Genomic DNA, 15,000 nt, shown 5'->3' with positions numbered 1-15,000 from the left:
CTCTCCGGCTGTGCCCCAGTTGTATTTCCTCCCTTGGGTATTTTGAAGTCCGTGCGATTTTTATTGCTTATCTGCCTTACACAATTTACATCGCATTGTCTCGCAACTGTCTGGTCTGCTGATATGTGCAAAACAAGAAGCCACTTCATTTTCTGAATGCTGCTGTATGCGTGAGCTCGTAAGTTGCCTGGGAGACTTGTTTATTTCCTGATGTAACAGAATCATGTAGTTTACGAGGCAGGAGAAAGATCTGTTCCCTCAACCTCCTCCCCCCCCAAAAAAAAAAAAAAAAAGATATAGAGAAAAAAATCGGACACATTTCTTGCTAAGCGCTCCGAGCTCTGTCAGCGGTCTCTATTCTGACCAAAGTCCCTCCTCGTGGACCCAGTGCACCCTCGCCCAGTGCCCTCCCGACGCCGCCTCCTCATTATTAGCATTGCTATGTCTTTTAATGGAGGTTATTACTACAACTAATTTGTAACTGCACATATCTGTCTTTATTACTTTATTTATTGTCTTTATGAGGGTAAGAAGCAGGAGGAAGAAAAGGAGGAGGAGATGATTATAATGATGATGATGATGATGATAATAATGAGGATAAATAAGGAGAGAGAAAAGGATATCGAAATATGAAAAGGAAAGTAGTGTGATGGTAGAATTGACTATATGAAATAAACAAGAACAGAAAAACATGTAAAAGAAAATAAAGCAAAAAAAATGGAGCAGCATAGAGAAAGAAGCAAGATCGAGAGCGGGAGCGAGAGAGAGAGAGAGAGAGAGAGAGAAGAGAGAGAGAGAGAGGAGAGAGAGAGAGAGAGAAGAGAAGAGGGGAGAGAGAAGAGAGAGAGAGAGACAGCAAGAGGAGAAAGAGAAGAGACAGGAGAGAGAGAAAGAAAGAGAGAGAGAGAGAGAAGGAGAGAGAGCGAGAGAGAGAGAGAGAGGGAGAGAGAGGAGAAGAGAGAGGAGAGAGAGAGAGAGAGAGAAGAGAGAGAGAGAGAGAGAGAGAGAAAGAAGAGAAAAGAGAGAGAGAAGAGAAAAAGAGAGAGAGGAGAGAGAGAGAGGGGAGAGAGAGAGAGAGAGAGAGAAGAGAGAAAAGGAGAGCAGAGAGAGAGAGAGCGGGAGCGAGAGAGAGAGAGAGAGAGCGAGAGAGAGAGAGAGAGAGAGAGAGAGAGAGAGAGAGAGAGAGAGAGAGAGAGAGAGAGAGAGAGAGAGAGAGAGAGAGAGAGAGAGAGCAATAAAGGATCTGAACGGGAGGCGCAGGAACAACCCGTGCCGGGAGGACCTATCGACTGGAGTCCCGGAAGTGATGGCTAAAGGAGCAAAGAGTGACTCACACACCGCCTGGCTATCATTGTGGCTATATTCTATCGTAATGGAATTCGTATAGAGCCATGGGAAAATAAAGGAGGGGGAGGGGGAGGGGGAAGGGGAGGAGATGGAGGGTAGGGAAGAAGCAAGGGAGGATGGGAGCAAAGAAGAGAGGGAAGGAGGGAAGGAGGGATGGAAGAGAGTTGGAAGAGAAAGGAAGGAACAGGAAGGATAGGAGGGAGGGATAAAAAAGGTTGGAAATAGGGTGGGGGAGATAGATAAGTTGATAGATAAATAGATAGATAGACTGATAGAGAGAGACAGCGACCGAGTACAGTACACGCCATAATACGTGTAATCACCACTAACAGATTGAGAACATGTACTAAACAGGGTATTAAATGGAGGGACATTTACAGTAGAAGGAAAAGGAGAGAAGAGAAGAGATGGATGAGGTGATAGAGATGAAGGAGTAGCGGTAGTAACGGCGGCAAGAGGGGGGTGGGGGAAGAGGAGGAGGAACAGAAGGTAAAGGAGGAGGGAAAGGCAAGGGAAACATGGAAGAAGGGGAGGAACGGGAGGAAGAGGAGGAAGAATAGAAGAAGAAGGAGGAGGAGGAGGAGGAGGAGGAGATAGAGGAAGAGGAGGAGGAGGTGGAGGAGGAAGGGGAAGGAGGAAAAGGAGATGAAGATGAGGAGGAGAAGGAGGAAGACAAGGAGGGGGAGGCGGAGGAGGCGGAGGAGGAGGAGGAGGAGGAGGAGGAGGAGGAGGAGGAGGAGGAGGAGCGGAGGAGGAGGAAGAGAAGGAGGAGTACAGGAAGTGGGGTGATGGTGTGGCAGTTTAGCCTGCGTCGCTCGGGCCCATGAAGGAGGGAACAAATTGGAACAAGGTCGACGAGGACCATAACTGAACTACGGCAAAAAGAGAGGAGGAAAAGGGAGATGGTGAGCTGGACTTACACTTTTCTTGTTTGCTCCCCTCATTTTCCCCTTTTGACCTTACGTTTTTTTCTCCCCCGGATCCTTTCCCCTTCATCCAGCACCGGCGGGCCGTGACCGTGTACACTCGGTCAAGCTCCGGACGCGACTAAAGGTGTCCACGTCCAAGGCAAGGAAAGCCGTGCTCCTCGGCTCTTATCGGCGCTGAGGTGGGGCTGGGAGCTGGCGCCGCGCCGGGGCTGGAGTCACAATCTGGGATGGCTGGAGATGTGGGTCCCGGCGAGGGGGAGGGGAGAGAGAGGGGGGAGGAGAGAGAGGGGGGAGGGGATGGGGGAGGGGCTGAGGAGGTGGGAGGGCGCCCCGAGTCGAGGTCGGGGGACGCTTTGGCCGCGGAGCGAGGGTGGCGCTGGGGTAGGTGGGAGCCAATATGGTTGCGACAACGGGGGCGGGGGGGGGGGGGGGTCTGTTGCGACGCTTGTCACCTTCGGTTTTGCTATCGCCCCGAATTTGCGGTGTGGAGCTCAGGGTGTCGGAGGAGTAGCGGGGAGTCTTGAGGAGTGATGGGGAAGCTGGGGAGGCGGGGGGACGGGGACGTGGGGTGCCGGCCTGGCGCCAAGAGGCCGCAGGAAATGGTGCATCCGCGCCGTTGGTCGCCATGGTAACCAGGCCTGCTCTGTCGGCGCCACCATCACTCTCCCTCCACCAACACCAATACCACCGTTTCTCCCTCAAAATCCACACCACCCAGCCGCCAGGGATGCTTGCACCCTCCCCACGACCATCCTTACACCCGGCGACACTGTATGCCCGCGTCGCAAGCCGACACTTTTCCCCCTCGAATACGAACTCTCTTACTTCTCGAAGGTGCATTTCTCTCAACCGACGCTGGCGCTCCCCCTCGCCTTCCCTCGCCGCCGTTTATGATTTAACATTTCCCATTTCCTTCACGCCGCCCGCGCCTCTTCCACCATTGACGTTTCGTATCATTATGAGTCATCAATACAGGCTCTCTCTCGTTATCGCGCTCTCTCCCACTTTCTTCTTCTCTCCCTTTCTTCTTCCCACTTGGTCTCTCATTCTATTTCTCTTACTGAGGGAGGGAGCTCCCCCCCCGTCTCTCTCTCTCTCTCTCTCTCTCTCCTCTCTCTCTCTCCTCTCTATAACTACTTTAATATCATAATATAATATATTTTATATAATATATATATTATATATATATATATATATATTATATATATATATATATATATATATTATATATAATAACATAATAAATAACACATATATATATATAATATAATATATGATTTTATTATATATATATATATATATATAATATATATATATATATATATATATTATAATACATATACATATACATATACATATACATATACATATACATATACATATACATTATCATACATAATACATACATACATACATACATACACACACACTTCATACACCACACACATCACATCACACACATCACACACCCACATACATATATATATATATATATATATATCATATATATATAATATATAATAATAATATATATATGATAAAATCATTATGAATAAGATATTAATATTAATATAATCAATAAAAGAATATAGTATTATGACGTTATTCAAATGCAATCTTCGTCAGACAAATTTCATACATTCAGTATTTCTACGAAGACTCATTCGAACACCGTCAAAACATCTCTTGTATTGTGAAGTATATTCATTCTCATTCATACTTGTCTACATCAATATGAATACGGTATCATATATATATATAATATATATATATATATATATAATATATATATATATATATACTATAATTACATACATAATATATATATATATATTATATATTATAATTATATATATATATATATATATATATATATATATATATATATAGTGTTATTGTTATTTTTATTGTGTGTGTGGTGTGTGCGTGTGTGGTGTGTGTGTGTGTGTGTGTGTGTGTGTGTGTGTGTGTGTGTGTGTGTGTGTGTGTGTGTGTGTGTGTGTATTCATACATACATATATTATATTGTATATATGTATACATACGCATATACATAGGCAGTTGTGTGAGTATATGTGTGTTTTAGTCACGGACAACCAATGACTCTCACCGGTGCAACGGTCGCCGTCACAACACCTGCCTCCAGAACTGAAATGTTGGCGCCACTGCTTGCGTCTGCATTGTACACTCGACAACAGCAACACCACCGACAGCATCACCACCACCACAGAAAACACGAGCACCACCGCTGAGCACCACCCTCTAGCCACTCCCTCGAAAAGAAAAGGCTTAAAAAACGAAACTCAATGTTACAATTTCGTTCTACAGCCCTGTTATCTGGTCCAGGTTGTGCCAGACAGGAACAAATGACTGCCATCCATGACGGTCGACAGTTGCGCCCCCTGGAGGCCGAGGAGGGAAGGGCGGCGCGCGCTGTGCCGTTCTCGCCGCGCTAATTCCTCGGACTGATTGCCAAAGATATCGTTGTGCGCCATTCCCGTTAACGTATCTCTCATTAGATACAAAAGAGGAAAGAGAATATATGGTCACGTGCCTGCACCCTTCGTCGCGGGTTGACGGTTCAGAAGCTTTCGTAAAACCACAGAAATCTAACTAATTTCCTCAGTCAGGATGAAGAATCATTATTTTTTTTTCTTGGTGGATTTACTTTGACTTTTCTTGTCCGTAAATTATACACTTCCAGGCCGCGAAAGATGAAAACTCATAAAACCGGGTTATTCCCAGCGGAGCGTGGCCTTTTTCTCTGCCCCCTTTTTCCCGCTTTCCTTTTTCTAACATAAATTTTAGCATTTACGAGAGGATGGCGCTAAAAAATCCTGCTGTTAGTTTATAATTGGGTCGGGAGTTCCAGAAGCAATGCGGCGATTTTTACCATTTCCTCTTTCAGGTACTCACAGAGCTGGGACAGGCTGACAAAAAAAGTTACACCCGTCTAGGATAGTCCAAGTAAATTGCTTTTCAATTTTTTCCACACGAATTTTTGAAATTCTAAAGTCGAAATGACTTACTTGCATCACTTAAATGAAATGAAAAATGAACAGATACATGCACACACAACGATCGATAACAACAACAACAAAAACCGAAAATCAACCATTTGCATCTCTACTAAAACCCCGCTTTGTGTTCCAGTCGATTCCAGTCCAACTGCAACCACAGTCAACACAGGGAGACTGAGTCGGAGCCAAACTTTTCTAATGGAAAGTTAACTCGGCTCTTAACCTAATTACGTTCATGTATTTCCCTCAGATCCTGGGAAAAGTGATCATTCGTTTTCAAACCAGCAACGCAAGGGCGCCTAAGGCAAGGGGAGGAGAGAGGGGGAGGTGGGAAAGTGGGTGGATCGGCGGGGAGAGGGAAGAAAAGACGGATGGAGAGGGAAGGGGCGGAGTGAGGAGGCGGCACCGAGGAGACCGGAGGGAGGAAGGGGCAAGCGAAGAAAGCTGGAAGGAGAGAAAATAGTTTGGGAGGACGGGAGAGTGAAAAATATATGCAGAGGAATGAGGTAAACCGAGAAATATGGAGATAGATAGACACAGATAGCCAGATAGCTAGATAGATAGAGAGATATAGAGAGAGGTATAGGTAGACAGAGAGAGGGAGAGACAGAGAGAGGAAGACAGAGACAGAGAGAGATAGAGAGAGAGAGATAGAGAAGAGATAGAGATAGATAGACAAAGAAGATAGATAGATAGATGAAGAGAGAGAGAGGGGCGAGGAAAGATGCCAGGAGTATAACACAGTGGCAGGAAGAGATGGAAAAGCAAGAAACTGTAGCTGGCAGGAAGGAAGAGGGCTCGCGCGCGGGGTCTTGCACCGGCAGGAGGCGACAAACATCGAATGATTTTTGGAGACAACTAGCCTCCGCCGCGACCGCTTCCCTTCTTCTCTCGGAGGAAAGGAGAGAAGAGGAGGATGGAGGGGAAGAGAGGAGGCGGGCAAGGCGAGGGAGAGGGGGCGATAATGGGAATTTGTTGGGGTTATACCTTTACTCGAGAACGCCAAGTTTCCGGGAGCCGCAGTGTGTAAGCGGGCCAATGAGGGGATGTCGCGCACGAAACCTGGCCGGTGCGAGGCAGTTTCTCAACTACTGCGTCGCCATCCCGACTGTCACGCTCGAGAGTGCCACCGGTCTTGGCTCTGCGTGCCACGAGTCCGTCGTCTGGGTCCACGTGTCGTGGTCCTGTCGTTTAGGTCCCATTGCCATGATCCTGTCTCTTAGTTCTGAGTGTCGTGCTCTGATTCTCAGTGTCGCGGTGCGTTCTCCCTGGTAGTGTGGCATGCTCCTGTCTTGAGTGTCATGATCCTGTTTTTATTTTTTTTTTTGTTCTGATTGTCATGAACCCCTTCCCTGGTTCTGAGTGACGAAGCTTTCTTCAGTCTCTGAGTGTCATGATCCTATTTTCTGGCTGACACGGCGCAGTGTCCTGGTTTTCCTGCTCCAGTTACGTTTTTCTGACGATATTACCGACTTGGCACCAGTTAGGAGGCTAGAAATGTTAACTACATGGTGGAAACACATTTTTTCATCTTGCATCACTTGACCCCATTACATTTCCCTATTAACAAATGAAAAATATAAACGTCAATATTTTTTCCTCGCTTGGTACTGGGAAAGCCTTCAATCTATTAAAGATCCTTACATAAACAATTGGATAAGCGACATTGCTAGTGTAAAAATATTTACACACACAAACCGACACACGAAGTTGTTCGAGAATGAGGTACTCACGTGGGCTCGGCGGGCACCTGCTGGTCGGCCGTGAGAGCTTGCGGGCGGGGCATCAGCGGGGCCACGCCTTCCTCGCTCGCCAGGTCCTGCTCTTCCGTCCACCAGGCAGCTGAGGAGGACAAAGTAGAAGCCAGCTGATGATTCTGTTTATGACGGCACTTATAAATTTTGTATTTTCGCTTGAACCATTCAATAAAAAAAATATATTTTTGTCAAATTATATCCTTAACCAATGTCTTACCTATTTTATTCTAATTATAAATATTCGATGACAATGTCCGGTTACTTACGTGTATAAGGTTGGTGTCTAGGGTGTGCAAGGGTGGTGGGCGGAGGGCAAGTTATGCCGGTTCGACAGGAGCGAGTGTTTGATGGGCGGTGGGCGGGATCGCAGTGTCGCGAGGAACGGCCACGGGCGTCCCTGCAGAGCACTACCCTCGTCTGCACTCCGTCGCCGCATGTAGCCGAGCACTGGAGATGGAGGAATATTCTTAAGATACTTCAGCGTGTGAAAGTACATTTCTCACTGACTAAAAATTCTGAATACATTATTTTTCCCACCCCATTCTCCCTAAAGGTTCTTACGGTAAACTACCTGACGTTTTAAAAATTTAAACTGTGTAGCATAATGACGTACCTGCGACCAGATGCCGTCGTACCAGCGCGGGCAGTCGTGGGTGTTGCAGGGCTGCCGATGCGGGGGTCGGGGCGAGGTGCAGTAGTGGTCGGCGACGCGGACCACCGAGGTGTTGCGAGGCTCGGCACAGTACACCTCGCGGAGCTGGTATCCCGAGCCGCAAGACACGGAGCAGGAGCCCCACTCGCCCGTCTGCCAGCTGACGAAGGAGAAAAATGCGCTGGTGAAATGGGTGTTTCGGTATCGGGTTTCTTAATAGATACATCCTTGCCTTTTCCATCTCTCTCTCTTTCTCTCTCTCTCTCTCTCTCTCTCTCTCTCTCTCTCTCTCTTTTAATTATCCCTTTCTTCTTAAATTTCCTGTTCTTCTTAATGTGTCTTTTCTTCTTAAAGTTCCTTTTCCTTTTAATGTTCCTTTTCCACTCCCTCTCCCTGCCGATCTCCCTTTCCCTCTTTCGAAGTCGAGATAGTGGACCGCGGTCGCGGCAGGGAGAGTCTTGCCATAAACACTACGGATCTTCCCGCCACATTTAACTATGATAATCAAGCCCGTGATGGCGGTATTTTAGGAAATTTACGACGGTCCGCTATAACGACACATTCCTAGAGCTATGTTATATCAGATGCAAATAGTATATATATATATATATATATATATATATATATATATATATATATATAGTATATGATATATTATATGTATATATATATATATGTATATAATACATACATACATACACAATATATGTTGTGATGTGTTGATATATATATATAATATATATAATAATATATATATAGTTATATATATATATATATATATAATATATATATATAATATACACATACATATATAAATAATATAGCATAATACATAATATACACATACACACACACACAACACACCACACACACACACACAAACAACATATATATATATAATATATATATATATATATATATATATATATATATATAATACATATCTATCTTCCTCTCTTATCTATATATATATATATATATATATATATATATATATATATATATATATATATATATATATATATATATATATATATATATATAAAGAAAAAAAAACACAATACAAAAACTAGATTTATTGAAAATGAGACTACAGTTTCGAAATCCACCTGGATTCCATCCAGGTCTGAAGAGGAAAGGCAAGGCAAGGAAAGAGGAAAGGGAGAGGAGGGGTATAAAAGAGAGAGAGGAGAGGCAACGCGGTAACACGGGGCAGGTGAGGACAGACGAACGGAAGCAGAGGGAGGTCACATCAGGTTGGAGGATTGGGCGGACTATGCGCCGGGTGACCGGCATACGGGAGGAGGCGGAGGATGTGGGAAGCAAGGAGACTATCAGCAGGAGAAAAGCTGCTGTTTAAGTTGAAATTAGGCAGCAGCTTTATAAGGAAAGATTCCACCAGTCTGCGGGAGTGGACATCTAGTTTTTGTATTGTGGATTTTTATTCCATTGTATCAACACGGAAGAGTGTTTTTGTATACATATATATATATATATATATATATATATATATATATATATATATATATATATATATATATATAATGTGTAAGTATATGTGTTTATGTGTGTGTGTGTATGTGTGTGTGTGTGTGTGTGTGTGTGTGTGTGTGTGTGTGTGTTGTGTGTGTGTGTGTGTGTGTGTGTTGTGTGTCTGTGTGTGTGTGTGTTGTGTATGGTGTGCGTGGTGTTGTGTGTGTGTCGTGGTCGTTGTTCGTGTCGTGATACGGCGGCGTAGTGCGTGCGTGCGGCAGCGTGCTGGGGTGTGCTTGTATGCGTGCGCGCGCGCGTTGAAAATTAATCCAATATCGCTAAACAGGCAAACTTTCCATGTCTTAATACGCACTGTAGTCTGAGTCAACAAAAGCCGGGCGATGAGTCAGCCAGCCACAGGCAACAAAAGTACAGTGCAATTTCAGGAAAAGAAAGCGAAAAAAAAACAAACAAACAGAAACAAACTCTGACTATCTGAAAAAAATGCCAAGCTATTCCAACGCCAAAAGTAAATATCCATACACGAACAAAAAGCAAGACAGTCAAAGTACCCGCAGCACTCGGAAACATGCGGACAAATACAGAGCCGAGATTCCCCGTTGAATGAGCACGAAAAACGGGAGCACACATAATGCTGTGTATGTGGTTGCTATGCTGCCACGGCCGCCAGTCGGGCTGATTGGATTTTGAACGTTCCAGCAGGACCATAACTGAGACACATTTCTCAAGGGGAAGGAGAGAGGGGGAGAAGGAGAGAGGGAGATAGATAGATAGATAGATAAAGATAAAGATAGATAGATAGAGAGACAGGAGAGAGGAGAGAGAGAGGGTGGGAGGGAAAGGGAGAGGGAGAGGGAGAGGGAGAGGGAGAGAGGGAGAGAGGGAGGGAGAGAAAGAAGAGAGAGAGAGAGAGAGAGAGAGAGAGAGCGAGTGAGTGAGAGATAGATAGATAGACAGATAGAGAGAGATAGAGTGAGAGAGAGTGAGAGAGAGAGAGAGGAGAGGAGAGAGAGAGAGAGAGAGAGAGAGAGAGAGAGAGAGGAGAGAGAGGAGAAGAGGAGAAGAGAGGAGAGAGAGAGGGAAGAGAGAGAGAGAGAGAGAAGAAAGAAGGAGAGAGAAGAAGAAGAGGAGGAGAGAGAGGAGGAGAGAGGAAGAGGAGAGAGATGAGAGAGGAGAGGAGAGAGAGAAGATGAGAGAGAGAGGGGAAGAGTAGAGAGAGAGTGAGAGGAGAGAGAGAGAGAGAGAGGAGAGGAGAGAGAGAGAGGAGAGACGAGAGGAGAGAGAGGAGAGAGAAGAGAGAGAGAGAGAGAGAGAGAGAGAGAGAGAGAGAGGAGAGGAGGAGAGAGAGAGAGAGAGAGAGAGAGAGAGAGAGAGAGAGAGAGAAGAGAGAGGAGAGAGAAGAGAGAGAGAGAGAGAGAGAGAGAGAGAGAGAGAGATCATCTGTATAACGTCGGGGTTGATGTTACAACTCCTCTTTATTCAAAACGATCCATTCATCAAAATCTGTCAGAATTCAAAAGAAACAACGCACCAAAATAATTATCGATCATCCAAAAAAAATAACAAGCATCTTCCCCAAAATTCTGAACTTGGAAAATTAAATCATAATTAATCTCTTTCAGTAAATACTCTACGTCCAACTGAAGGTAAAAAAAAACTATCCTTAATCTGCGCTTTCCTTCAGCGCGTGTAAAGTCCTCAGCCGGAGAGTCACTCCGGGAGAGGACTTTACCTCCCGGAAGAGTGAGAGGCTGAGCCGTCACAAGGGCCGCCGCTCCTCCTCGCGCGATCAAGGTGCATAGACAACGGCCTCCTTCCTGAAGCATCGAAAAAACGACACGTAAGCGTCCAAAACCACGCCTCTTAAACATTGAAAACCACGACCCTAAATCATCCAAAACCACGTCTCTTAGGCATCGAAATCCACGACCCTTAAGCATAAAACACCATGCCTCTTGAGCAACAAAAAACACGCTTCTTAAGCATCGAAAACCACGACCCTTAATCATTCTAAACATGCCTCTTGCGCATCGAAAACCACGACCATTAAGCGTCGAAAACCACGACTCTTAATCATCAAAAACCACGACCCTTAAGCATAAAAAACACACCTCAGGAGCATCAAAACCCACGACCCCTAATCATCAAAAACCATGCCTCTTGAGCGTCGAAAACCACGACCCTTAACCATTCAAAAAATGTCTCTTGAGCATCGAAAACCACGACCCTTAAATATCCAAAACCATGCCTCTTAAGCATCGAAAACCACGGCCCTTAAGCATCAACATCCACGCCCATTAAGCTTGGGAGAACCACGCCCCTTAAGCATCTATCATGAGAGTCGCGCCCTTGTTACTACCTAAGACTCAGCGACGGCGGTGCGCGGAAATGATCAAGGGCAGTCGGGTGGAAACGCAAATTCCGACTCCGTTATAGAGAAAGTGCGATCTGGCGCCCGCGCTGAACAGGAAATTTGGAGGTAAAGTCTGATGGTGAAATACTGAGGGCGCTGAGGAGGAGGAGGAGGAGGAGGAGGTGGAGGAGAAGGAGGAGAAGAAGAAGGAGGAGGAGGAGGAGGAGGAGGAGGAGGAGGAGGAGGAGGAGAAGGAGGAGGAGGAGGAGGGGAAGAGGGAGGGGGAGGAGGAGGAGGGGAGGGAGGGGGAGGGGAGCGGGGGGAGGGAAAGAAGGGGAGGGAAAAGGAGGATGCGAATAACATGGGAAAGAGAGGAGTCAGGGCGGAAGGTGGGGAGGGAAATAGAAATCCAGAATGGCGGAAAGAGAGAAAGAGAGAGAGAAAAAAAATCTGGGAATAACAAGAAAGATAGATGTTTAGAAAAAAGACATGGCTATAAAAAACACACAAAATAAAAAAAACAAACAAAAAACAAACAATGAGCGACAAGCAGAGGAGGGGACGAGTGGCCGAGTGAAAGAAAGCGAGTGTGGGCAGGGCTGGTAAGCTAAGAGGAGGCGAGGGCGTCAAGGAGGAGGAGAATCAAGAGGAGAAGTGGGGGGGGGGAGGAGGAGGAGGAGGAGAAGGAGGAGGAGAAGGAGGAGGAGGAGGAGGAGGAATAGGAGGAGGAAGAGGAGGAGAAGGAGGAGGAGGAGGAGGAGGAATAGGAGGAGGAAGAGGAGGAGGAGGAGGAGGACAAGGAGGATGAAGGGGAAGCAACTGTAGGTGGAGGCCGGACCTACGTCGCTGCTGTACTCCGCTGTTCCCGCGACCGGCGTGGTCTAGGCGAGAAGGTGCGTCAAGGCGTGTACCTATCGTCTCGGACTGCAACACCCGCTTTTCCCTCATCGCTGCTGTGTACATGTTCTCCATTACGTGCTCCCCCCCCCCTCTCTCGTTATGATCATCTCCTCCCTCTCTCCTCTCTCCTCTCTCTCTCTCTCTCTCTCCTCTCCTCTCTCTCTCTCTCTCTCTCTCTCTCTCTCTCTCTCTCTCTCTTTTCTCTTCTTCCTCTCTCTCTCTCTCTCTCTCTCTCTCTCTCTCTCTCTCTCTCTCTCCCTCTCTCTCTCTCTCTCTTCTCTCTCTCTCCCCTCTCTCTCTCTCTCCCCTCTCTCTCTCTCTCTTTCTCTCTCTCTCTCTCTCTCTCACACACACACACACACACACACACACACACACACACACACACACACACACACACACACACACACACACACACACACACACACACACACACACACACACACACACACAAGCAGGAAAAGAATACATTCATACACATAACCTGCATATCGTCCCAAGCACAATAAGATCCAGCATAAAAACGACAATACGATGCATTCATTTGCATGCGGACGGCAGTCGCTGGCACGCAAGCAGCCTCTCCTTGCACCTAGGCCTACCATCTCCATAGCAACCAGCAGCGGACGGCGCTAAAATTCTAGAGCGAGAACGGCCGGTCGTCGCACTTTACGGTCGCACTTTAATTTGGCCGAAGTGGTTCGCATGCGGACCTTCATTTCCTTATACGGGTCAAGAGCGAGGAGTTGATGAGGAGGGCGGAGACAGGGCCACTTCCTCCTTCGCTCCTCGACTTCCCTCCTCCCGCTTCCCTCATCCCTCATCCCCCTCTCTCCTCCTTTCACGACTCTCCTCCTTCCTCCGTCTTCCCTCACTTCTCTCACCCCTCCCCTTTCCTCCCTCACATCTTCCTCCCTCCTCCTTTTTCCCTCATCTCTCTCCCTCCCTCCTTCTCCTTCCCTCATCTCTCTCCCTCCTCTTCTTTTTTCCCTCACCTCTCATCCACTCTTCCCTCCTCCCTCATCTCTCTCCCCTTCCTCCCTCCACCCTCTTCGCACCCCCTCCTCTACACCCCTCCGCCCTCTCTTCGCGTCTCCTGTGACTCCTTCCTTTGATAGTATGACCACATAACCTCCGGCTATTACTGATGACTTATTGTTGGGAGCTGCTGGTGATGACACTCGTAAGGGCCTACTGCTGCTAAGGCGCTACATGTTTGATATAATAAAAGCATTAATCAGACGCTTCTTTCGAATGCTACGCGGAAAGGTATTAAGTGATCATTAAAAGTGCCATGGCATTTACTACAGCAATCTACTGGAAGCCGAGATCCGAACCTACGTTTTTATCCGATTTTAAAAGCTACCCAAATTCACAGCCCTCCTTCCACTCCTCCTTCGAGTGAGACTCGTTCCTGACATGAAAAATCAAACCATAAAATCCGAAAAAAGTGAGAAAGAAGGCTGCGAGGAAGCGCAGGGAAGTAGCCGGGTGGAAGCTGGCGGGGCGTGCGGGTAAGGGCCTCTCCCATGTGGCTGAAGGAGGGGCCGAGGGGAGGCCGGGGAGCATCCGAGGGAAGGAGGATCCAAGGGAAAGGAAGTGCCTCGGGGAACTTAGCACAGGACGTAGGTTTTCAATCTGGCTCTCCAAGTATCACCGAAAAAAGATGAAAAAACTGGATCCTCCACATTTGCTATTCCACAAGATTTTAAATAATCTGATATTTTATTCTGATATTGGTGAACGCTTCTGCTGTCCTTGTTTCATATCTCCAGGTCGGCGAAAATCAAGAAAAGAACTAGCTAAATTGATCGTCCATTTCTATCTCGTCTCGTTACCGTGAGGATACTAGAATGTTGCTCTTGTGACTATCGACTATTCTAAACAACTAAACACTATAGTTTATACTGAATCGAAGCTTTGCGAATCGAGTATTGTCTTAGGTCTTACTACGAGTCCCAAGCGCCCTTCTTGATCTTCTCTCGCGCGTGTGAGTATGATGCGTGAGCGTTTGTGTGAGTGAGTGTGTGTGTGTGTATGTATGTGTATGTGTGTGTGTTTCTGAAGAGGCCACGGCACTTTTACGAGGCATAAACCATCAAGAAGGAAGTAACTGCTTGATCCTCGGCTCATCACAAACCATCAGGCAATAATTCTCTTCTACGCCGTGTGCCGTATCACTGTCCTCGCCGCTATTACCACTGTCATAACACTATCAGCTTCACCATCACCGTCGGGAGAGCAAGAGAATCGCCTCCCTTGCCAGCAGATTTTCCCTCACTGCCACGTCTCGTCTTCTCGTCATTTACGCTTTCACTATCGCCTTTAGTGAAATGAATCATTAAGCAAAAATCTATTTAACGTTGCGATTCTGTTACCTCCCGTCCCTTCTACCGCTTAGAAAAGAACATCAGTTTGTCGAAAGAAAGATGCCATATCAAACATCACTAATCTCCACTGACAATATCACAACAGAATATCTCAACTAACCCACACTCCTCTAATTATAATTTCCCAATCTAACAAATGTAGCATGAATGAAAAGGGA

General features: G+C 46.4%; 1 protein-coding gene across 4 annotated transcripts in view; it reads right to left on the bottom strand.

The window, feature by feature from the left end:
• LOC119577817 (protein madd-4-like) overlaps nucleotides 1–15,000 on the bottom strand; it is an 88,851-nt gene that overhangs the window by 22,739 nt on the left and 51,112 nt on the right. For all 4 annotated transcript variants that reach the window (XM_037925390.1, XM_037925391.1, XM_037925393.1 and 1 more), the window contains exons 6-8: nucleotides 7,667–7,865; nucleotides 7,320–7,500; nucleotides 7,030–7,138 (exon numbers count right to left, since the gene is read on the bottom strand). In XM_037925390.1, the coding sequence (XP_037781318.1) occupies nucleotides 7,030–7,138; nucleotides 7,320–7,500; nucleotides 7,667–7,865 (489 nt within the window). The remainder of the gene's footprint in view (nucleotides 1–7,029; nucleotides 7,139–7,319; nucleotides 7,501–7,666; nucleotides 7,866–15,000) is intronic.

The sequence above is a fragment of the Penaeus monodon genome, chromosome 10 (genome assembly GCF_015228065.2).
Source record: "Penaeus monodon isolate SGIC_2016 chromosome 10, NSTDA_Pmon_1, whole genome shotgun sequence".
In the NCBI taxonomy this organism is placed as follows: Eukaryota; Metazoa; Arthropoda; class Malacostraca; order Decapoda; family Penaeidae; genus Penaeus; species Penaeus monodon.
Note: the sequence above shows the minus strand (reverse complement) of the source record. Positions and strands in the feature narration are given on the sequence as shown.